Below are 24,554 nucleotides of genomic sequence, written 5' to 3'. Positions count from 1 at the left end.
TGCCTGACTCAGTGTTTGGATTGTCTTTCAGAAGCGTTTTACAGGGGTGTGGCCAAAAAGTGGGTGTGATCTATTTATTTATCCGATTTGTGTAGTCTGATTTCACTCAGCAAATCTGGGAACAGATAACAGTTCCTCCTCGCCAGCCGCTGCTCTTTTTATTTGCCACTTGCAAACCCATTCTAGCGCAGCGCATCGCCACATTGCCATATTTGAATTTTCTGCTCTCTTCCATAGCCGCTTAGCAAGACATCCCTTCCCTCAAGTGTGACGTACCGCAGGTTTTGAACTGGGACAGGCGCTAGGCACGCCCTCTACGTGACGTCACACCCACTCGCACATCTTGGTCACGTGGCTATGACATCACGACTTCCTGGAAGGTTTTCCATGCGAGCGTCAGTTTTATGTGGTAAGTTTAAAGTTGGCTGTAGGGGCTGATTACTTTGCGGGTGTTGGTATAGGCTTCCTGGGGGCTCCGGTAATGTAACAGACGCATTATGTGATGTACCAATTAGCGCCACGGAAGTCCCGGCACCTTTATAATGAGATCTTTGTTTAACGTGGGCGCTAATATTATCGTTTGAAAAAACATATCGCTGCATTTGTTATGTCTTTTTTATTGTAAAGCAATGAACACATGGTTATGTGTTGGTACGTCTAGCGTTTCTCTTCGTTAGAATTTCCCGCCTGCCTTCCCCACATCCAGTGCCCATTGGAACCGCGGGGATAGTGTAGGGGTGCCAAGTAATGGGCTCTCCCATTCGTTCTCTCACTGCCAGGCATTCTGGGAAAGCACTCACAAGAGGATGGAGATGGCTAGTGCTGGCATCCTGCGTAATAGCTTCGTTTTTCGCCCCCTTGTAAACTTTAAGAAACCCGTCATAATACGTAGATGCTTTGGACGCCCCTGCTTGCTAGACGGTCCATTTCCATGGTTTATTTTATAAACTACCATAACGTTATTTGGAATTGTTGGGAAGCAAATTGCTCTACACATTCCACTTCCTGATTTAGCATTAAGCATATTGCTTTTGCTATATTAGGAAAGTAGCATTCACAAAAGATCCAGTAACATGCACACTCCATGTTAAATATCAAAAATCTTTATTAAAGCATTGGGAGCTACAAAGCATTACAGGACCCAGAGGGGTTATACATTCATAATATTGTTCTTTTTCTGGTTGCAGTTGCTGTGCAGATTAACTAAATATATTTACATATGCAATATGCATATTGCTTTCACATTACAAAAAGAAAAATATATAATACTGGAATTATATAATAATGTACCCCATTTTGTAACATATAAAGATATTACCAGTAGGGATGTAGCGAACCTCAAAAAAAAAGTTCACGAACCTACGCCAAAAAGTGCGAAAGTTCGCAAACCCCATAGACTTCAATGGGAAGACGAACTTTAAAACCTAGAAAAGCCATTTCTGGCCAGAAAACTGATTTTAAAGTTGTTTAAAGGGTGCCACGACCTGGACAGTGACATGCAGGAGGGGGATCAAGGGCAAAAATTTCTCTGAAAAATACTTTGTTGACACAGCGTTGCGTAAAAATGCAAGCTATTCCTATGTATACGCAAAGGCAGCTGGCAGACCTAGCGGAAATACGCAGCGTTTTTTGCTATTTCGCACTATTAGCACCATGGAAACTGGATTTGCTGAAAAATGCCATGTGTGGCTTGTGCGGCGTTTTTAGGGCGAGAAAAAATGCAGCGGAAAAACGCCACGCGAACCCAAATTGCGAACATGCGCGAAAAGTTCGCGAACCTGCGAACACCCGATGTTCGCGCAAATTAGTTCGCCGGCAAACAGTTCGCTACATCTCTAATTACCAGTCACAAAGGAGTTCCATTAGCAATAAGTTAGCCATTAGTTATAATAGGCGTTAGTGTCATTTGAGTCACATTACTCTCTGAAACGTGTATTATAAATAAATGTACATCTCCAGTTGTAAAATATGAGGCTATTAGAATTTGCCTTGTATAAAAGCACTTGGCCATTAGCCTTGTCCTTTTTTATAGTCATGGATCTCCTCTATGACTTCTGATATTCATATATTTTATAATAGGGGATAGGTTATTCTGTATACATCCCCCCTCATCTTCTGGTAGAATTACATGGTCTAGATCAGTGCTGTCCAACTGGCATGCGGCCCGCGACCCCCCCCCCCCCCCCCCCGTGTGGCCCCCCCACCTGTCTGGCTGCTTTGATGGCTTAAGGTGGCCATACACGGGCCGACTATAGCTGCCGATATCGGTCCCTTGGACCGATTCGGCAGCTAATCGGCCCGTGTATGGGGAGAGCAGATCGGCCTGGCCGACCGATATCTGGCCTGAAATTGGCCAGATCTCGATCGGCCAGGTTAGAAAATCTGGTCGGATCGGGGACCGCATCGGCTCGTTGATGCGGTCCCCGATCCGACTGCCCCATTGCCGCCCACATAATCCGATCGTCTGGCCCCAGGGCCAAACGATCGGATTATTATTTTTTTTACCTAAATGGTCCCCGATATCGCCCACCCGTAGGTGGGGATATCGGGGGAAGATCCGCTCGCTTGGCGACATCGCCAAGCGAGCGGATCTGCTGGTGTATGGCCATCTTTACTCTTATGGAAGCTTTAAATTGTATCAGTACTGTGATTAACTGGCCCCCTGCATGGTTCACACCTCAGATTTAGGCTGTAAACCCTCTGTATTGTTTAAAAATGTAATCCCCTGTACTGTTCACACCTTTTAATCTCTGCATTGTTCACCCCCTGCAGTGTTCACACCTCAGGTTCAGACTGTAATCACCCAATTTGTTCCCCTGTTCACACCTCAGACAGACTGTAGGAGCAGTAGAAACCCATAAATAATCCCTGCACACTACAAAAAGAACATATACTGAGGTAGTACTGTAATTAAAAAGTTTGTTAATATATAGTTATTGTGCAGACTGTAGGAGCAGTGCCAGCACTGTGTCACTGTATGCTGCCTGTGTGTGCCATACAGCATAGGGCAAGCAGAGTATGGCACACACAGGCAGGGTAGGGCAGGCAGAGTATGGTAGGGCAGGCAGAGTATGGTACACACAGGCAGGGTAGGGCAGGCAGGGTATGGCACAGGCAGGCAGGGTATGGCACAGGCAGGCAGGGTATGGCACAGGCAGGCCAAGTATGGCACAGGCAGGCCGGGTAGGGAAGGCAGAGTATGGCAGGTTTTTGCTGTACTAAAACATGGGGTATGGTCATGTGATAACACGGGTGTGGTTTCAAGTGGGTGCAGTTTCAAAAAGGGGAGTGGTCAAAATGGCTTCCATTATCGGCCCTCCACCACGTAGGTCGGAAAAATTCCGGCCCTCGGTACCACAGAAGTTGGACAGCACTGGTCTAGATCTTCTATACAGGTGTATGTATATATAATATGAAGTGCTTACCATGCAATTCTGCCCCAAGTTATTGTACAGTCATATATGGGTAAATGCTTTAATCAGCTGATAGTCATTCCTGTCAAAATACAATCCATTTGATCAGACAATTTAGGAGTTTGAAATGGATTAGCCTTATCTGACTAATTTGCATCACATTTTCTATACAGAGTGATTGTAGTTGGGCCAACTCTGTGGGCTGACTAAACTAAAAACATTTCTGGTACAGAATGAAATCGACTGGCAGTTGAAATTGGATTTCTCTTTCATATACATCAGAGCTGCGGTTTGTTGCTCCTTTGGTGCGACAGTCTCATACAGATTGTATAAGTGTATGTGATTCTGTACTAGATAATTCAAGCAGACTTATCAGATTCACTCTGATTTAGTTTTATTTTGCTGGACGTGGATATATAGCCAGTGCTCTAATTGATATTGTGTAAATATGTGTATGGATATTTTGGGCAAAGAGAGAGGATAGTGCCACACTGTAACCAAAATAGATTGATAATATTAAATAGTTGATGTCGGTTTAAATGCCCATGTTTACGCAATCGGAATGAGCCCTGGAAATATTTGATCTCTGATATCCACTGCCTCCATGTTTATTTAACCAGCCTTTCAATAAAGGGGAACTATACCACTGAAAATGTCAGGTCTCTATAAAAATACATTGAATAAAATCGCCTATATGTAAAATCCCGCTTAATTTAAATAAACTGTTGTAGACTTTGCTAGTAGTATATGCCATTGGAAAACCCTAAACAGAATATTGCCAATTCATGGGCTGCCCTCTGCCTCATACAGTTCACTGTGCTCACACATACATGCTAGGTTACATCAGCCAATGAATGGACAGAGCTTTGCTTTTGACTCCCACACTTCTTTCTGTTACGGTTACAACCTGCATTATTTCCTGTCAGGTAATCTGAGGGAGAAATCAGAGTATCAAAAAAGTTGGTCCAAGGTCTGCAAAAGGGTAACATTTACGAATATGTTTATGTATAAAAAGATTGTTTGATATTTATATTATCTGTTAGTTAAGTATTCATTTTGTAGGTATAGGTCTTCTTAAAAAAAAACAAAAAAAAACAAAACAACTCTGTCTTATCGAGTATATAAAATTCCACCCTGATCTGACCCAAGCCTTAAATTTGTAGTCTGCAGATTAAATGTAAAAATTAATCAATAAAGAGGAGAGTAATTCAGATAAAAGGATATTAAAACAAGCTTGGCCTGTTTTATAGCATTCTGTGAAAGTGACTAATGGTGGCAGCCTGACTTGCATTTAACATTAATTTCATTATTGTTACTCCTGCCTGATTCTTAGACAGAATAATCTATTGTTGAGTCACTGAATGTAAGATAGTAAATAATTTTAAAATAATGGCTAGCATTGATGAGGCCGAGACATTCACAGGTCTAACTGGGTACACCGGCATTTTACTGTGCTACTGGGCTTGTGTAGATGTAATATGCTACCTGCTATGATACTGTCATCATTGTAAACATGGAATCTATATTACAAATGTAACTTAACAAATAATTTATAAATAGAATATATCTTGTTTCGCATTTTTTTAAACGTGAAGTGATTTTCCCAGTCTTTACTGCTGCTGTATGTCAGCGAGTACATTTACCATTTTTGCTGTCTTTAGTTACCCAAAAATGGATTTAGATATGGTATGCAGGCTGCTTCTTACTGTAGCCTTGGTGTATAACACATTTTTAACACTGAATGTATCAGTTGTTGCTTGAAATTAGGGTTGAAGAGATACAAAATATTTCCACTTAATGGTGTTACTGTTTATGTCCTAATTGTACTTCTATGCTATATATAGAAAAGCATTAGCTCTTTAACAATGAACTACGTATTTTAATATCCCATTAAAATATCTCTGCTAAAGGTACAAGGTTTACTAGTCTATAATCTTTAGGCGCATTAGCTTTGTCAGCATTGTAGGAGAAAGAAAGGTAAAAACTAAGTAAGCTGTATCAGAAAGGTCAATGTAAATACAGCCATAAGCACTCACAGAAACTCTGCACTGACTTCTCTGTCAAAAGATTTCTTGTGTCTGTAATTCATGTGCCAGAGACACGCAGCTCTCTGCTCTCTCCCCTCTCCTGCTCCCCCCTCCCTCAAGAATGCTAAGAACTCACTCCGCCCCCCTTAGGAATGTGGATCTGAGCCAATCAGCCGGAAGCTGATTCATAGTCTTACAAACAGAGCATGTACACTTGGTCTCGGTCTCTGTCTCGGTGCAGGAGTGAGGCATTATGGGAACTTTCTTTACGCAGCTCAGCGTTTTTTCTTCCTGTTTGGCTTCTGATCATCTGAACGGGAAAAATATGGGGAGACTTAAGGGCACTATTGAGACAACTGAAGGTATGCCTGTAGCTTGAGACTCTTTATTAGCCTTTTCTTCTCCTTTGAGGTCTGTCTGTCTGTCTGTCTAAAGTGTTACTGTGAAAACCAGATTGTATACCCATTCTGCTTGCAAAACTGTTTCTGTATTGAGGACACATGTGTTTGGCAATTTAAGGGGTGGGTTACAGTTCTCTCCTGTGTAACCTGTGGGTAGCTAGATTGCTCTGGTGTTGCTCTTGTCTTGCTTTTGGGTCATATATTAAGCTATTAGCATTTTACAATATTTACAGCTACAAAAAATGTTTTTCTTATAAGTAAGGGAAGGTGTATAGCTGTAGCTTGTTTTGTCCAAATACATTTGTGTGCCAAAGCATTTAGGCTTTTTTTTTTATTGTAGGCAAACTACTTGCATTTGTCTTTCAAGTCATGTGTTACTACACCAAGTCTCTGAAATGATTTAATTTAAATAGGCAGGTGGTTGCTTTTTGCAAAGGTTAGCCGAATCTTGTCATGTAAAAAAGTCTCTTTGTATGGTACTGCAAAATAAGATTGGAGCTGGGAGAAAGCCGTAATAGAAGCGCTTGCTGCAAATAAGTGTTTATTCCCATAACATGTTCTGGGCTGCATGCCCTTTATCAAGTGTATAGCAAATTACAAGTTACAAACATTTATAGGTGTTCGAGGAAATTTAAAAGGAAACCAATCCATATTTGTGTAACACAGTCCTCAAATGAATCCAATTAATCAAACAAACAAGGAACTGACAACTCATAAGGGCCTATCTCCAAATATGATAAATAAGCATGAGCAGAGACAGAAGGAAAATGTGCCCAGTATATGTTACCATAGGCCGAATCATTAAGAACAGTTCAGTCTCCTGATTGCTCCCATGTGCTCAGTCTCAGTCTTCCTGTAATTGATATTTTGAAATTAAATAAAATGTAATAATTCCCCATTCTTGTCTTTTGACACATGGTATTGTAATATTTTTACTGTACTGTAGAAATGTAAAGCATTGTGCACACAAATAATTCTAAGTAAATAAAGCTATACAAACAAAGTTAATCCTGTGTTGGAAAAAGACCAAACCCAAAGTCCATCAAGTTCCACCCCTCTTAATGACCTACAGTGTATTTATATATATATATATATATATATATATATATATATATATATAATATAAAATTACAAGGTCCCCTTTAATATGCAGCATCAGAGTAAAAATAATTAAAATGGTTGGTTACACTTCCTTCTACAACTTAAACTTAATTTGTTATCAGAAGAATTTGAAAGATGAGAGTTATGCTAATTTGAGTCCTTTATTTGAACTAGATGCACAGAAGAAAGAGGTATTGGTCACCTAAAGAAGGGGACATAGTCCAAACATGGAAGAGGAGGAGGCGATCCCCAAGCAGAGAGCGAGATGGCCGCCGACTACATACACACAGAATATCCCCACGTGCACACAGATTTTCTCCGTATAGGTCTTGCTTAAGAAGGTAAGAATACAAAGAAAGATAAATTCAGGGTAAACTGCCGAGGATGTATAGTCTGCTCAATTTAAACAGCGTGGTCAAGAATGGGTATGCACATTTGCTCATCTTGAAAACATTTTATTGTAAAAATGCTTATTTTGTGGGGAAAATTTGACAGGTTTCCCTGCTGGAAATATTCACTACTGTTCCAACACTTTTCCATTTACAGATCATGGGGCTGGGTTGAAAAGACAGGTGCCAAATTGCATGGGTGATATGGGTGTTAGCTAACTTTAACCTTATATAATGAACATAAGCTGTTTTATGAGCAATAATTAGACACTTCAGGAAATGTTTATTAACATGTGACAATAGGTGCTACTGTACTTCTTTATTATGGCTACTTAAGTCCAACTGCTTTTGTTGCCTTCAGCAGTGGATTGGTAACTGCAATAAAACCTTCAGAAATGTTTGAGCATTCCCATGATAAATATTTATGAAAGAGCTTGGGAGTGAGCAATGCAAGAGGTTATGAAGGAAATTTTTATGAGCGAGAGAGAAAAATTATAAAAATACAGGTATAGGATTCGTTATCTGGAAACCCATTATCCAGAAAGCTCCGAATTACGGAAAGCCTGTCTCCCATAGACTCCATTTTAATCAAATAATTCAGATTTTTAAAAATGTTTTACCTTTTTCTCTGTAATAATAAAACAGGACATTGTATTTGATCCCAGCTGAGATATTATTAATCCTTATTGGATGCAAAACAATCCTATTGGGTTTAATTAATGTTTTATTGTTTTTTTTTTAGTAGACCTATGGTATGGAGATCCAAATTATGGAAAGACCCCTTATCCGGAATACCCTTGGTCCCGAGCATTCTGGATAATTGGTCCTATACCTGTACTTATTTATATTCTGCTGCATGCATCATGATATTGATACTGAAAGCTTTTTGCTTACTAAACAGCTGGAAAAGGGACACATTCTTTGATCGGTGCAAGAGGACGCACTCTAGTGAAATTCGTTTTTCTCAAGGGCACAGTACTTCATCCCACAGCAAAAGCTATTCCTACTCCACCCGGTCTCCAGCTCGCCCACACTCAAGAGACCGTACAAAGACAAAAGCTGAGAAACAGCCTCATAAGATCTCTCACAAACACAGCACTAGGTCTGGTAGCTACTCTTCCTCGGTGAGTATGTGCATACTGGGTGAGTAAATTCCATTCAGGAATTACCTATGCTGAGCAGACTTCTGTTTTTAAGCAATCTAGGTTAAGATGTTTATCATACTTAATAACTCTTGAAAAGCAATTTTTACCTGCAAGGGACCACCCCCCGTACATCTTGATGTATTGCCCATAGCTCTTAAAGTGCCAGTTCACATTTAAATTAGCTTTTAAAATGTAGTAAACCATATCTTGAGGCAGTTTGCAATTGGTCTTCATTTTATATCTTAAAGGACATGTAAACCCCACACACAAAAATGTACATTACAGTGCTCAAACAAAGCAGAGCTTTTATTAGAGACAGTTCTGAGTGTGTGAGCCTGTATTCTTGATGAAATGTATGCTGAATAAGGGTCTGTGTGTGTATGCTGTTTGCAGATTTAAATGTAAAATGGCCACCAGGTGAAAGCTGCTATTTGCTTTAGGAAAATGTGATGGTGCTGGCAAGCGGAGGGGATATATATATATGCAGTACAAATGATGCCCTTTTGGGTGGGGGAGATGTGCCCAACTGATATACATTGTAGGTAAATGTAGGCTTTACATGTCCTTTAATAAAATAATGTTTTCAGTTTGGAATTTTCAAGACTTTCTGGTGGCTAGAGTCCAATTTACATTAGCACTCCAACTTGCAGCTCAGCAGTAAAGTGTGACAGATGTTTATCAGAGCACAGGCCACGTGGCTGTGGCACCATGGGAAATAAGGAATATGGCTAGCACCATGGGAAATTTCAAAATTAAATATAAAAAAAAAAAAATCAATCTGTGTTGTTGAAAAACAGATTTCAATGCAGGATTCTGCTGGAGAAGCTCTATTAACTGATGCGTTCTGAAAAAAACACGTTTTCCCATTAATATATAAGTGACCATTTGATATGCTGATAAATGTTTCTACATTGAATGTTACCAAGATCAAATCATTCCCCATTTGCAAATCTTGTAACATTAGTAGCAGATATAGAATATCTTGCTTATAGGAAAAAAAAGCCTTCAACACTGATTAAAGACAAAGTCAGTAGACACATTTATGCACATAGTCTGCTGATCCTTACACAATTTTAAACCCCAGGGGATTTCTCAACATGTTTCTGATCCAAAAATGTCACATTTTATGTACGAAACATGGAACCAGGGAATATATATAATATATGTATTGGTCCTTTTTTTTTCCCCTAAAATGTTTGTGCAGGTATGGGTATTTTTTCCTTTTTTTCTGTAATAGTAAAACAGTACCTTGTAATTGATCCCAACTAATATATACATTCTTAATGGAAGAAAACAATCCTATTTGGTTTATTTTGAAATAATTTTTTTAGTAGACAAAGTATAGAGATCCAAATAATGGAAAGATCCCTTATCCAGAAAACCCCAGGTCCTGAGTATTCTGGATAACAGTTCTCATACCTGTAGCAGAAACAGAAAAGTTGCAATTTACTTCCATTATTTGTATCGTGGACAGCCCCAACTGTGTTGTATTCTCAGGCATCACAATCGCTTAGTGACTCTGTCTTTATTATTCTTGCGTCTCTTCATACTTAGACCTAAAAAGTTTTCTTTTCATCACTTGAATCAGTGATGGAAAATTTTATACACTGGTTGTAGAGTTATTAACAGCTGGATTGTGACCACCTGAAAACCTCTTTCTTTGTGTAATCCTCACTGAGGTAGAAATTTGGATCACTTCAGTTCAGTGATGTATTTTTGTAGATGCATTTTCTAATTTATAATAAGAAATGTCCCTTTAGCTAGATGTGCATATAGAGTTTACTGCTGAGGATGAATTTTTTGCTTTAGTATATTAATCTTATGATTATTATGCTTGGGTAACAAGTTATGTATAGCATATTGCTATTGTTAGCACAACTCATCAGGCAAGAAGCCTCAGGAAAATTAGATGTGTACCTAATAGAGTACCAGGGTTTCTACAAGCTTATGGACTAGTGTCCTCCCTGCTTTCTTGCAAGTATGCTCCTTGGGCACTGCACACACAATATGTATTGCTGGCAACTTTAACATATTTCCTATGAAAAACGACCGTATTTTTCTTTCTACCAGTGTTAAGGTCCTCATACACGGGCCGATTGTAGCTGCCAATATCGCTCCCTTGGACTGATTCGGCAGCTTATCGGCCCGTGTAGGGGCAGAAACGAGGGGCCTGGCCGACCGATATGTGGCCTGAAATTGGCCAGATATCGATTGGCCAGGTTAGAAAATTCAGTCGGATCGGGGACCGCATTGGCTCGTTGATGTGGTCCCCGAACTGACTGCCCCATTGCCGCCATTAGAATTCGCCAAGCGAGCGGATCTGCCTGTGTTTGGGCAGCTTTGTTATGATATATCTAGGTATATATTTTTTTCATTAGCTTTAAAGGACAAGGAAAGGCTAAGTCACTTGGGGGTGCCAAAATGTTAGGCGCCCCCAAGTGACTTAAATCGCTTACTTTGTACCCCAGGCTGGTGCCCCTGTAAGGAGAAAACAGCACCAGCCCGGGGTACTGTAGCGCAGCTCTTCCTCCTTCCGCCTTCGCTTTTGGAAGGACTAAGGACAGGTGTATGCGCAGTAGAGTGAAAAGTCGACTTCTCTGTTAAAGTTCAGCTTTTTCACTCTACTGCGCATGCGCGCGCACTGAAGCAGGAAGGAGGAAGCGCTGCAGCTACCCCGGGCTGGTGCTGTTCTCTCCATACAGGGGCACCAGCCTGGGGTAGAAGGTAAGCCATTAAAGTCACTTGGGGGTGCCTAACATTTTGGCACCCCCAAGTGACTTTGCCTTTCCTTCTCCTTTAAGTTTTCTGTTATTTAATTGTATTTGTCTCATCTCATCGCTGAATTTTAAGTTATTGTGTACATTAGAGCTGCATATTTGTATGTGCTTTGTATCCGTGCTGGTTTGGGGGTTTCCTAGGCAAACAGGGTACAGTGTACCCCACCTACTTGAACCCCACATAGTATCCATGTTTAAAGAAATTTTAAAAATCTGAGTTCTTTCAACATTATATTTTCCTTTTTTCCCTTTTTTTGTTTTGTGCTTAAATGATATACATTTTTTTGTCACTACTTTTCACCCCTCTGCATTACAGTGACTCTATTTAACTGTTCTCTTCTTCCTCATAGTCTGTCACTTTGCTCCTCCATATTTAGTTTCTGATTTTCTTTATCTGTTTGCCTTTCCTCCTCCTTGTAAGGTACTATGTACTATGCCTTGATTCATTTCCCCATATACCATTCTTCTTTTCACCAGTCACGCCTGCGCTTTCTCCCATTTATCCTTTTTTCTCACGTCTTTATCTCGTCCTATTGTAATTAAGAGGAGTGTGCAATATCGCTTTCAGTCTGGAAGGGACTTGAAAAAGGGTTGTAATTCATGATTAAGACAAGTGCAATATCGCTTTCAGTCTGGCCTTCATGCAGAGCTGTCTCTAACCTGCACATATCCCTTTGCAATATTCCCTATCGTTCTATGTTTTTACTTGCCCGCACACCTCCCAATCATCATCGCCTTGGACCTGTGCCGTGTTAATATCCCTGACTCCCTGATTTGAACCATCTTTGGAAACCACCTTGTCTGTTGTGGGCGGTTTGGTGTGCAGAAGAGCCAGCGGAGCACTAAGGACAGCCAGAATGTGGAGAATGATAAGGAAGGGCACCTGGTGTGCCGGACGGGAGAACGCATCCAGGAGAGATGTACTGAAACCACTTTCGTAAAAATTTTAACCTCTTTACTTGCAGCTTCCTCTGACCAACCCATCCTATTTGAGCTGAGGGAGTTAAATGGAGAAAAATTACCTGCAGATATTTTTTGTGAATTCTTCCTTCACTGTTAGAAAGGCCAGCAGTGTCCCTTTTGCAAAAATGTAATCTTAGCTAGCCCATAGTCATTTAAAAATATGGTCCTGTAAATTGCAACACTAGTATATAAATATTGTCTTCTTTTGAGCTGCGCAATGCTTGGCCAAGCCAAATTGACATCTTTGCCTTTTTAATTAATAATGACATTAGTGGTTAGTGTAGACTGAGGCCCTGGTGCTATGAAGCATTGTTACATGTCTGTTGCAATAAGTGTGCATGCCTGTGAGATTAACTTCAGCATAGGTTATTGTGTAATTATAGATATTTAAGAGGATCCCACATCCCTGAATAGCGGAACTCCTGTCTGAATCCTAAGCAGAACCTTCTTGTAGTTTTATATTATGAAATGTAAAAATTAATTCATCAGAATAGGTGGAACTATGTTTTTGTCACATTGTTTTGCAAACATAGTTGAACATGACCTGTAATGGAAGCATCTATATTTATCTGTTTTACTTCTGCTCTGTATTGTACTTTTAATAAGCAGGTTTTTAAATTGGTCTTGATGACAAAAAGGAAGTCTTCATATATCTGTGTGTTTGCTGTGATTCTGACCCAGGTTGGTCAGATCCAGATTTCATCTGACTGATCAGAATCATAGCTGAAGTTCAGCTGTAAATGAGGTCTAACAAATGGTTTGGGTGTTTTAAGTCTAACAAACAATTTGCTGATTTCCTGTAGACTTAGGCCAAGTGAATGGGACACAGTGGTAGCATCTCCAACTTGTTTTTTGACTGATAATGTTTGCAACTATTTAAAGGCAGATTTGCCAGTCCAATATCTGTTCAAGGCCGCATCTAAAAAAAAAAATATATATATATATATATATATATATATATATATATTTTTTTTTTTTTCTGTTAACATTTCCTAGTTTATATTTAGGTGACCCAGTGTCTGACAAGTAGTGCAATATATTTATAAATTTAATGGAACAGTAACACAAAAAAATGAGTGTATAAAAGTAATTACAATATATTTTGTCGTGCAACTGGTGTATTTGCCTCATGAAGTTTATATAAACAAAGCTGCTCTGTAGCCATGGGGGCAGCTTTTCACAAAAAAAAAGCATAGGTTATTTAGCAGATAACAGATAAATCCCCATTATATTCTACAGAGCTTATCGGTTATCTGCTATGTAACCTGTGCTTTCTCGCCTTTTCTAAACTTGAATGGCTGCCCCTGGGGCTACACAACAGCTTATTTATATAAGCTATAGTAGGATTTCTGCAGCAAACACACCCGTTTTACCAGTGCAGAGCAACAGTACCTTATATTTTAATGACTTTAAAATACTTTTCATTTTTTGGTGTTACTGTTTTATTACGGTAAACGTAGCTAAGAATTGTGGTTTCACCTTCATCTTATTTGTTGAACTCCTTGAGAAAAGCAAGCATGTCTTGGTTTTTGTTGGTCCTTCTGACAGTGAAGTAGTTTGGTCAGTTTGCTGCAAATCCATGGTATATATTCCCTTGCTGCCAAATTTCTCATAGCATGTGGCTATATTTTGTATCTTTCAGATGAGATTGTTGGAGACCTAGGAAAAGGGACCTTTGGCAAAGTGGTGGAGTGTCTGGATCTTGCCAGGTAAGAATACACCTTACCTTATATTCGAAGTTAATTGGGGTTATGTAATAAAAGGTGCAAAGTTTGCTACAGGTCTAATCGCCAATAACAAGCAACAGAAGATAACATTTATTGCCACCTGTTTAAAACCAAACATCTCATTGGTTGCTGTGAGTTACCGCAAACTTTGTACCTTTTATTTCATCCCAGTTTTGTAACTGTACAGTACTCTCTTGCTAACCCTACATTCCAAGACCAACCGTAAGACTTTTTTTTATATTGTACAGAGGCAACTCCCGAGTAGCTCTCAAGATCATCCGGAATGTGAGGAAATACCGGGAGGCAGCGCAGCTGGAAATAAATGTCTTGGAGAAAATCAAAGAGCGAGATCAGGACAACAAAAAGTAAAGCATTGCTTTTCTGAAAGTAGAATACTATTTTAACTACATGTCACATACAGTAGGTGGATAGAAGGAGAATTTACATAACACCGGGGAATAAAAATAAGAAAACACCCTGTGGAAATGCAGATTTGCTTGCATTGCCACATCCCAATCCCCTGCTCCAACCTAAACTGCGCCCCTTTGACAGTTCATTGCTCCCACTTCAATTTGTTCTCTGCCCAGTGGTTAGTGCTAAATATTCACTGGTTTGCTGCAGCCAATTTGTTTTTGCACGTAAGAATAGTAAATAAAGCCCATATTGTTTTAAAGGAAAGTTCCAATCACTGGGGGGGTCGCTTACCTGAAACCCCCGGCTGGTGCTACTGTTAGGAGAAAACTGCACCGGACAGGGTGTATGTGAACGAGCCCTCCTCTTCTTCCTTCGGTCTTTGCACATGCGCAGTAGAGTGAAAAGCTGAATTTTAACAAAAAATTAATTACTCCAAATGAAGAAGGAAGGAAGAGGATTGCTCGCCGCTATTAACCCCGGGTTGATGCAGTTTTCTTCTAACAGGAGCACTGGCCAGGGGGTATCAGGTAAGCGATTGCTATCACTGGGGGGGTCTAACATTTGGCACCCCCAGTACTTTAGCCTTTCCTTCTTTCTGTGCACTTTAATAAGTTCTCAATTTTTTGGAATGCATAATATTGTTTTTTAAAATACAATTTATTTTGCAGGACCTTAATGCACATTGCATCTTTTTTTTTATGTACAAGTATGGAATCCACTTTCTGGAAAGCTCCGAATTACAGGATGGCCATCTCTCATAAACTTCTAATCTAATTTTTAAAAAATTATTTCCTTCTCCTCTGTAATAATAAAACAGTACCTTGTACTTGATGGTAATTTAAGCTGCATGAATCCATATTGGAGGCAGAACAATCCTATTGGTTTTATTAAATGTTTAAACGATTAAAAGACTTAAAGTGTGATGATCAAAATTATGGAAAGGCCATAATCTTGAACACTCTGCATATAAGTTCCAATACCTGTATAAATATGTTCAACTATCCCTAAGGCATGCTTATCCAAATGATGGAGATCCCCAGGTCCTGAGCTTTCTGAAGAATAGATCCCATACCTGTGTGTATAGTGTGTTTTCAGCTAGCTCTGTAATAATGAGCTTATACCAATATCACTCATGTCAGAGAAAGAAGGAGAACATTTGTACAGTCAATAAGAAAAAACCTATATGCAGACTTATGAACTAAAACAATTTTGCTGAAATATACTTTTCTATAAAACACTGGTTTTGTTTATATTGTACAGTATCTCACTGGGCTGTTAGAAACATAAAATAGGGATGCTGGGCTGCTCTGTCCATTCCATTGTATATGCATACATTTTGAAATGTTTGATTTGACTTTCTGTGCAGTATGTGTGTCTTGATGAGGGACTGGTTTGATTTCCATGGACATGTCTGCATTGCCTTTGAGTTGCTGGGGAAAAGCACTTTTGAGTTCCAGAAAGAGAATAATTTCTTACCGTATCCTCTGGCACATATTCGGCACATGGCCTTCCAGTTGTGCCAAGCATTAAAGTGTAAGTTCACCAGTGACCTCTGTTCTGTAGGCTACTGCCACACAAAACTGTTTCTCTGCCTGTGTTTCTTGCAGAGCATGTATATACATTCCATGTGATTTATCCTACCTTCCTATTCGAAAAACATCTTATGAGTACAACCCTAGCTTGCATAAGTTCATAGAACAATACCCCTCCAACAATGTAGGCCTCTCTAAAAATAAACCAAATAAAACAGCTTGTATGTAAAACCCTGCTTCATCTAAATAAACTATTTTCACAATTTTTTTTTTCTTAATGTGTGCCACTGGGTACTCCTAAATAGAAAATGCCCATTTTAAGTACTACGGGCTGCCCTCCTGGCATCATACGATTTACGGTGCACACAAACAAGCCAAGGCCCACATACACGCTAGGCCCCATCAGCCAGTGATTAGACAAAGTTAGGTTTTTTGCTCCCACACTACTTCCTGTTACAGTTAGAGCTGCATTATTTCTGGTCATGTGATCTCTGAGGGAGCACGCAGCCCATTACAAAATGGTGGCTCAAGGTCAGAGATATCTACTGATCTATATATTCCAGTTTTGTAAGATTCTTTAATAGTTTATATAATATTGAGTAGCCTATCTGTTGGTTAAAGTATTCACTATTTAGGTTTTCTTTAAGGGTATTGCCACACACGGCTGTTTCTCCACTTCTTCCTGTATCTGCAGTGACAGGTACCATGTGGGACACATGGAGAAATGAATAATTTCATGTTCTGGCCCAAAATCTGGTCCGTGTGCACACAGGCCAATGTCACATCTGTCATTGCAGATACAGGAAGAAGTGGATCAGCTGTGGAGTAACCGCCTTTGTGGCAATATCCTTAAAGGGCATGTAAAGCCTACATTTGCCTACAATGTATATCAGTTGGGCATGCCTCCCTCACCCAAATGGCATCATTTCTAATGCATATATCCCCATTGTTTGCCAGCACCATCACATTTTCCTAAAGCAAATAGCAGCTTTCACCTGGTGGCCATTTTTACTCTGATACATAATTGGATACATTTAAATCTGCAAGCAGCCTACACACACAGACCCTTATTCAGCATACATTTCATCAAGAATACAGGCTCACACACTCAGAACTGTCTCTGATAAAAGTTCTGCTTTGTTTGAGCACTGTAATGGTAAAGCTGAGCTCAGGAGAAAAAAAACTGAAGATGACAGCTAGAGGTGAGTTTCTATGGGAACCAGCAATGCCATCTCTTTACTGGCTGCTAGACTGGGGGCATGTTTAGTAATCTGAGCTTAGAACAACTGAGCATGCCCACAAGCCAACAGCCAAAGTAAATTCCTGAGGGGGGGGGGCTGAGTGGGTTACAGGAGGAGAAGGAAATCTAAGTGATTAAGGGGATGTTGCAGCCTTACTATTAACCTCAGGACAACCAGTGTGGCAGGGATTGAAAGATTTCAAAGAGGCTGTTCACTGATTACATTTTTGTGTGTGGGGTTTACATGTCCTTTAAAGTGAAATAACTTAAGCAAGCTCGGGTGGTACTCATTAGAAAATATGGGAAGGAAGAATGGAATGTGAATGCATACTCTGCAGGGGACAAAACACTTGCATGCCTTCATAAACCCAGTTACAGGTTCCTCATATATTCTAGCTAGAAATGTAATGTGTACTTAAAGGGAAACTTAACTATAGTGAATTCTCAGTAAATGTATTTAACAATGTGTTTTTTCCAATAGTTTAGAAACATTAAGGTTTTTTGAACATTTTTTGCTGCTGAAATCAACTCAACAATGCTGTATGTCAGTAGCACATTGCCGCTTGCCAACTTGTGCTGGAATCAGCCAGTTAGCGCCTCCCACACATCCTGGCATGCAGTGAGAAAGTTGCCTATTTGCATGGCTAATTTCTGTTTATCGGTTTTTCTCTACAAAGACGTATATTATCATGGGCATCAGGGATATGCAAGAATTCAGTACCTACCCATAATGTAAAACTTGCATGTCTATAGTATATAATATACTTGACTTCTTTTGGAGCCAATTGCCATGCTATCTTAAAGGAAAAGTAACACTAAAATTTTTAAGTAAAAAATCTATTCTACCCTGCCCCAATAATTGCCCTATTCTGCACACCATTTATTATTTTGAATGCTTTAGTACTAAATACCTGTTAAAAGTTGGCTTCCAGTCATTTGAAGAAAGGTGATACGGCGATGCAGGTATCAGGGGAAGCGTCCACTATGCGGCGATCGATTGATTGAGCCGTATTGCCTTTCTTCAAATGACCGGAAGCCAACTTTTAACAGGTATTTTATACTACAGCATTTAAAATAATAAATGGTTTGTAGGATAGGGCAATTATTGGGGCAGGGTAGAATAGATTTTTTACTTAAAAATGTTTAGTGTTACTTTTCCTTTAATGCAGGAATGGTACAGTGTATAATATTTCTTGCCTTTTTGGCAGTTTTGCATGAGAATCAGCTGACGCATACTGACCTCAAACCTGAGAACATTCTCTTTGTGAATTCAGAATATGACATCTGCTATAATGAGAGCAAGGTGAGTATATTTTTTTTTTTTATCCAAAAAGGGGGATTAATCAAACACCCTTAAAGGTGACGATTACATGGTGCCATCAACAAAATGGTAACTTTTGGCCTGCTGTCTTTGGATATCAGCCACCCTAGAAAAACATTTTGAGATGGAGGATCAGACTGTAGGATCAATGCATGGGTCAGAAGACACTTTTCCCTAGATAATGCAGGCAGGGCCTTATGTAAACTATGACCAGATGTAAAGGACCACCTTTAGGGGTTCTCGTTGATGTGGGCATGCTGTGGCTTAGCAATTGTTTGATTATAAGGTAGAAATCCACATTGTTTTAAATATATACACTTCTAAAGTATAAGAACTTAAATATGGGGCCTGGGCATGAGCATTGATCAGATAATCTATTATTTAACGGTTTTGGCCTCAGATTATATTTTACTTTGCCTTGGAGTTTTCCCACAACTCTCCTGTATATGTGATTCATGTACACACAGTTGTAGTGACCTTAATTAATTCTCTCTCCCTTTTAGAAGTGTGAAGAAAAATGCGTGAAAAATCCCAGTATCCGTATAGTAGACTTTGGCAGTGCCACTTTTGACCACGAATACCATACCACTATTGTGGCCACACGCCACTACCGTCCACCAGAAGTGATACTTGGTGAGGTGTCTCCCTGTTTGTTGTGTGTAGGCTATGTGAAGGGCATCATATGTCATTATTGAGAATGAAAATCTTAATATGAAAAATATCCATATTTAAATTATAAATATAAAATGCATAATATGCACTGTGACACTAAATACTAGGAGTCTGACCATACTGTATATTTCCCGGATGTTAACAGTATAGTATCTCTTGGATTCTGAGATCTACAGTTTAGCAGCTAAGATTTTTAGACTGAGGGAGCTCAATAAAACATAAATGGGGTTTTATAACAGTTTGCCCTGGTGCAGTAACATATAGCAACCAATCAGTAGGTAGCCATTACTGGTCACCTGAATGGCAAACATCCTAATGGTTGCTATGGGTTACTGCACCTAGGCAAACTGAGTGCATTTTATTACATATGGGGGTAAATCGCTAAACTATAAAAACAAATATATGTGATCAGATTAAGCTTTCATTGCAGTTTGGTGGATTGTTTTTATTGGCAGCTACAGTCAGATTTACATAATGTATAGAAAGCTTGAGGAATATAATAAATCTATATAGATGTTTTTTTTTCATTATTGTGTTGATATCATTATATATATATTTTTCCAGAACTGGGCTGGTCCCAACCATGTGATGTGTGGAGCTTGGGCTGCATCCTATTTGAATACTACACTGGATTCACCCTTTTTCAGGTAATTTCACCAGCCCCTGTGTAAAATGAGTCTAATATATACCTTTTAGAAAAAAGAAAAAAAAGTCCCGTTTCTTTTCCACTCTACTTGTAATTCTGCAGCAGACTCTGCACTAAAGTTTATAAACCGGGCAGCACTGTTGCATACTGTAAAGCAGTGCTGTCCAACTTCTCTGGTGCCGAAGGCCAGAATTTCTCCAGCATACATAGTGGAGGGCCGCTAATGGAAGCCATTTTGACCACTCCCCTTTTCTAAGCCATGCCCACTTCAAACCACACCCATGTTATCACAAGAGCTTTTAAGACCATGCCCACATTAATAGTGGCAGCGCAGCAAAAATCTAAATGCTTCATTCATATGTGAAAGAATTATATTATGTCATATTAAGACACACCCTTAAATCCATATGCCTCCTCCTCCCCTGTGGATAGCACAGCAACCCCCAGCTCATAATTACACACCTTAGGGACCATTTAATGGTTTTTTCAACTGCTAACAAACTCCCAGAACAAACCCCTGACAGGTTCACCTCCCACAGACAGCATAGGGCAGGCAAAGTGTTTAACACAAGCTGTACTCTGCCTGCCCTATGTTGCCTGTGTGTGCCATACTCTGCCTGCCCTACCCTGCCTGTGTGTGTGCCATACTCTGCCTGCTCTATGCTGCCTGTGTGTGTGCCATACTCTGCCTGCTCTATGCTGCCTGTGTGTGCCATACTCTGCCTGCCCTATGCTGCCTGTGTGTGCCATACTCTGCCTGCCCTACCCTGCCTGTGTGTGTGCCATACTCTGCCTGCCCTACCCTGCCTGTGTGTGTGCCATACTCTGCCTGCCCTATGCTGCCTGTGTGTGCCATACTCTGCCTGCCCTACCCTGCCTGTGTGTGTGCCATACTCTGCCTGCCCTATGCTGCCTGTGTGTGCCATACTCTGCCTGCCCTACGCTGCCTGTGTGCGCCATACTCTGCCTGCCCTATGCTGCCTGTTTGTGCCATACTCTGTCTGCCCTATGCTGCCTGTGTGTGCCATACACAGTACATACAGTCACACAATGCTGGCACTTCTGGTCTGAGGTGTGAAGAGGTGAACAATGTGGATGATTACAGCCTGAGCCTCATGTGTGAACAATGCAGGGATTAAAAGGTGTGAACAGTACAGGGGATTACACATTTAAACAATACGTGGGAATTGTAGCCTAAATCTGAGGTGTGAGCAATGCAGGGGGCCAGATAATCTCAGTACTGATACCATTTAAAACTTACACAAAGGTAAGCAGTCACAGCAGCCAGACAGGAAGGGGGCCACACAGAGGGGGGTCGTGGGCCGCCAGATGGACAGCACTGCTATAAAGAATTCATTTACAGTGCTGAGGTCCTGACTTTGCATCCAACCAAGGGAACTTTAAGGCTGAAGTTCTCCTTGTGATTGAGAGGGTTTCCTCTGGGTGTGCCACAAATCACAATGCAAACATTTCCATATGTGCTTATGGCTGTCCTCTACCCATGGCTCCTCATGAAAATTTCATGCATAGTTAGACCCCATAGTTAACCCTTTAACAATTATAAATGGAATACATAGTGTGCTAGCAAGTTGGGACTGCCTTTTGTACAGACCAGCCAGCAATCAACCCCAAAAAACATTGTTTGAGCTTCCAGCTTTTGAGTCTGTGAGTTTTGTTAGAGAGTTAGCTTTATTTCTTGCACACAGACCCCCAAAGTTTATACTGGTATTAGATATAAATAGTGGCTTATCTCTTATCTTGAAGTCTATCAGCTAAGTTGGCAGCACTATACATGATCAATGTGCTCTGGGGTGATAATAGTAAATAATAGGCATTGTTCATCGCACCATGTTATTATTGTGTAAAGGGGTTCCAGTACACCCAGGCTAATAGAGCAGCCCTGTTCCAGTCTTAGCATATTTCTATCATATTGTGACTTAAGGTTTGCACACACGATATGGCCATTTGTCTTTTATTTGTGCTGTGCTTATGTATGCCAGTATCTACAGGCAGGGAGGTTGGAATACAGGTGCAGTGCATAATTGGATACCTGCATGTGACACATTATACACATATATTTAGCTGTTTTCTGCATGCCACCCACTGGTCGCCACTGTAGCTAAAATTCTTATTTTCACCAATGGGGCATATTTAGTTGCACCAGAACATGGTACCATATCCTTAGACCTTTATGCTATCCTATTAAAGTTGTGTTTTCTGCAGTCCTTAAGGGTTGTGACACACAGGGAAATTAGTCGCAGCGCGACAAATCTTCCTTGTTGCGGGCGACTAATCTCCCCTTGTGTGTCAGCCCTAAGTCATTTACCTATAGTGCAGTGTAACATTGCCCTGTGCACTTTGAGGAAACCCATAAAATGAGATAAAAAACAGTGGTTTAAAGTTCAGATCTTCTAATCTGACAGGTTCAAGGTACAGCCGTGTGCATGTCCTGTTTATCTTGCTCTCATTGGATCCTGCTTTCCCAGGAACCATTGAATGACTGATTGTTATTGTTTATGGCAGACCCATGATAACCGGGAGCATTTAGTAATGATGGAGAAGATCCTTGGACCACTACCACGCCGCATGGTGTATAAAACTCGGTAAGGAAGTTATTTTTTGCCATGTGCTCTGGTGCTTTTTAATGATTATAATTTGGCATACCTTGGGTATAGCTTCCGTGTTGTATGGAGCAGACCTCACAACCATTTTTATCTTCTTTTTTTTTTGAGAAAGCTTAGGATATAAGGAATAAACAGTTTATTAAGGTTTATTAAAAATGTTTGTATTCTACTCAGTCTGAAGCTTGCTTGGTCCACTGGACTCATGGGGGGAGGGGGTTAAACACACAAACACTTTCAACATTGGACTGTTTATTTGTTAAAGTATGTGGGAAATGTCAGTCCCAATTATCTAGCAGTTAATTTTGCTAGAAAAATAGAAAATACATTTGATATCTTGCTGTTTTTATTCCCCCCAGGAAACAAAAGTACTTCCACAATGGCTCCTTGATCTGGGATGAAAATTCTTCAGATGGTCGATATGTCAGCAAAAACTGTCATCAACTTATGGCAAGCATCTGTTCCCTCTCATAACCGCTAGAAACCCCTTCTCAGTGTTTCCATGCCTGAATCTAACATTGATGTTTTATGTTTGGGTTCCTGCTAGAGTTACAAGAGCAGTGATTCTGCGGAACACGTGCAGCTGTTTGACTTGCTGAGCAGGATGCTGGAGTTCAGACCTGCGCTGCGCATCACGCTTCAGGAAGCCCTGGAACATCAATTTTTCACTTGCTTGAAGCCAGAAGAGAATGCTCTGGGTAACCGAATCTCAAGAGACCTCAGCAGATGACACGAACAGAGTTTGACTGGACACTTTAGCGAGTATATTGCTGTCATTCGGACTGATTGTATCATCACTGTGGCACGCTTCTTGCTCTGAACATATTTCCCAATATATCTGTAATATTGTTTTCTTTGTTTAAGAGGACCAGTGCTACACACACATGCACAATTTAGTCAACAGCAATCAAGGATAGAAGTTGCACACTTCAAGCGTTTGTCAATTTGCTTGATTATGGTGCAAGAGCCATTAAGAACAATGTGATCTCTCTGCGTACCTGTGATCATGGTGGATACTTATAGTTCATCGTCTGAGTCCTACTGTCAGTTTTAGTGCAGAGCATTGTGGGAAGCTGCAGCCATGTAACACAAATGTTGCTTTTCTATTTATTAGAGGTGAATAGTTCATACAAATGTATATATGGGTGCACTCAGGGAGGTAGAGCACTGAGCAAGTACTCAGCTGAATTTCAGTGGGGAAGGAGGTGCAAGGTCTAAACCAGAATATTACAAAGCACACTTCCCTCTTACTGGTGTGCCACTTATATTATAGGGAGGATCTTAATAGTTTCCCTGTCTTTGTTACTGAAAGTTTGTTCTATCAATAAATTTGTGAAGGTGATTTGTTTTCATAAAAAATCTGCAGTGGGTATGTTTATTTCAGCAAAGCAAAGTGTTGCACCCTAAAAACATTACTTCAGCAGGTAAACTGAGACTACATGTAAACCTCGCTACAGAAATGTTATATGTAATTATAAAGGGAATGGAAAGTCTGTTATGAAGAAAGGCTTGGCCACACAAGGGGGTTATATAATAATCTCATCTAAAAATGCTTTATGTAAAAGTAAGCTCTTTCAGCAGACACAAGGGTATCCATTCAGGAAGGGTTTTTTTTTTTATTTTTTACAGTAATAGCTGTGAAGCTGTGGAATTCTCTCCCTAGACCCCTGTTGTATTGGCTGATACATTTGTTTCAAGAAGGGGTTAGATGGCTTCAGAAAGTATGTAAATACACAAGTTACTGACATTAACTCATTACAAAGCTGATTCAGGGACTGGTCCAAATTTCCTCTTGGGGGCAATTTTTACCCCGCTGAGGAATATTGGAGAGGCTTCAAATGGGATTTTTTGCTTTGCCCTGAATCTGCTAGCAGGAAGACAGCTTTTATGTAGGCAAAAGGTTTTAACTTAATGGATGTGTTTTTTCCCCAATCTCATCTTCTATGTTAGTAGAGAAGTGTGAAGGGCAACTAAAATGTCTTTGTTCCATGTGGTTGCAGAATGCTCTGTATTTAAAGCCACCGCTAAATTTGTAACCTTCCATGCTCTTACTTAAAGGGGTTAATGGCTAGAATGTACTTTTTTTGCATAGTGAAAAATGTAATTCTAAGCAACTTTTTCATATCTGTCCTGCGTCTTTAAAGTTATTTGTAATTGTGATTGCT

The 24,554-nt window shown here is 40.1% G+C and overlaps 1 protein-coding gene across 2 annotated transcripts; it reads left to right on the top strand.

The window, feature by feature from the left end:
- Positions 1–365: 365 nt before the first annotated feature.
- clk3 (CDC like kinase 3) lies at positions 366–23,748 on the top strand. 2 transcript variants are annotated; one of them, NM_001011462.1, is made up of 13 exons: positions 366–409; positions 7,117–7,283; positions 8,233–8,455; positions 12,080–12,173; positions 13,859–13,925; positions 14,192–14,308; positions 15,724–15,890; positions 18,338–18,432; positions 18,954–19,083; positions 19,687–19,769; positions 22,292–22,371; positions 22,749–22,839; positions 22,937–23,748. In NM_001011462.1, the coding sequence occupies exons 2-13, from the start codon at positions 7,117–7,119 to the stop codon at positions 23,117–23,119; spliced, it is 1,497 nt and encodes a 498-aa protein (NP_001011462.1). In that variant the 5' UTR covers positions 366–409; the 3' UTR covers positions 23,120–23,748. The 2 variants fall into 2 exon arrangements, with proteins under 2 accessions (NP_001011462.1, XP_012821982.1); XM_012966528.2 differs by lacking the exon at positions 12,080–12,173 and having other exon boundaries at positions 398–409.
- The last annotated feature ends 806 nt before the right edge of the window (positions 23,749–24,554 follow it).

Source organism: Xenopus tropicalis, chromosome 3, assembly GCF_000004195.4.
Source record: "Xenopus tropicalis strain Nigerian chromosome 3, UCB_Xtro_10.0, whole genome shotgun sequence".
Classification (NCBI taxonomy): domain Eukaryota; kingdom Metazoa; phylum Chordata; class Amphibia; order Anura; family Pipidae; genus Xenopus; species Xenopus tropicalis.
Note: the sequence above shows the minus strand (reverse complement) of the source record. Positions and strands in the feature narration are given on the sequence as shown.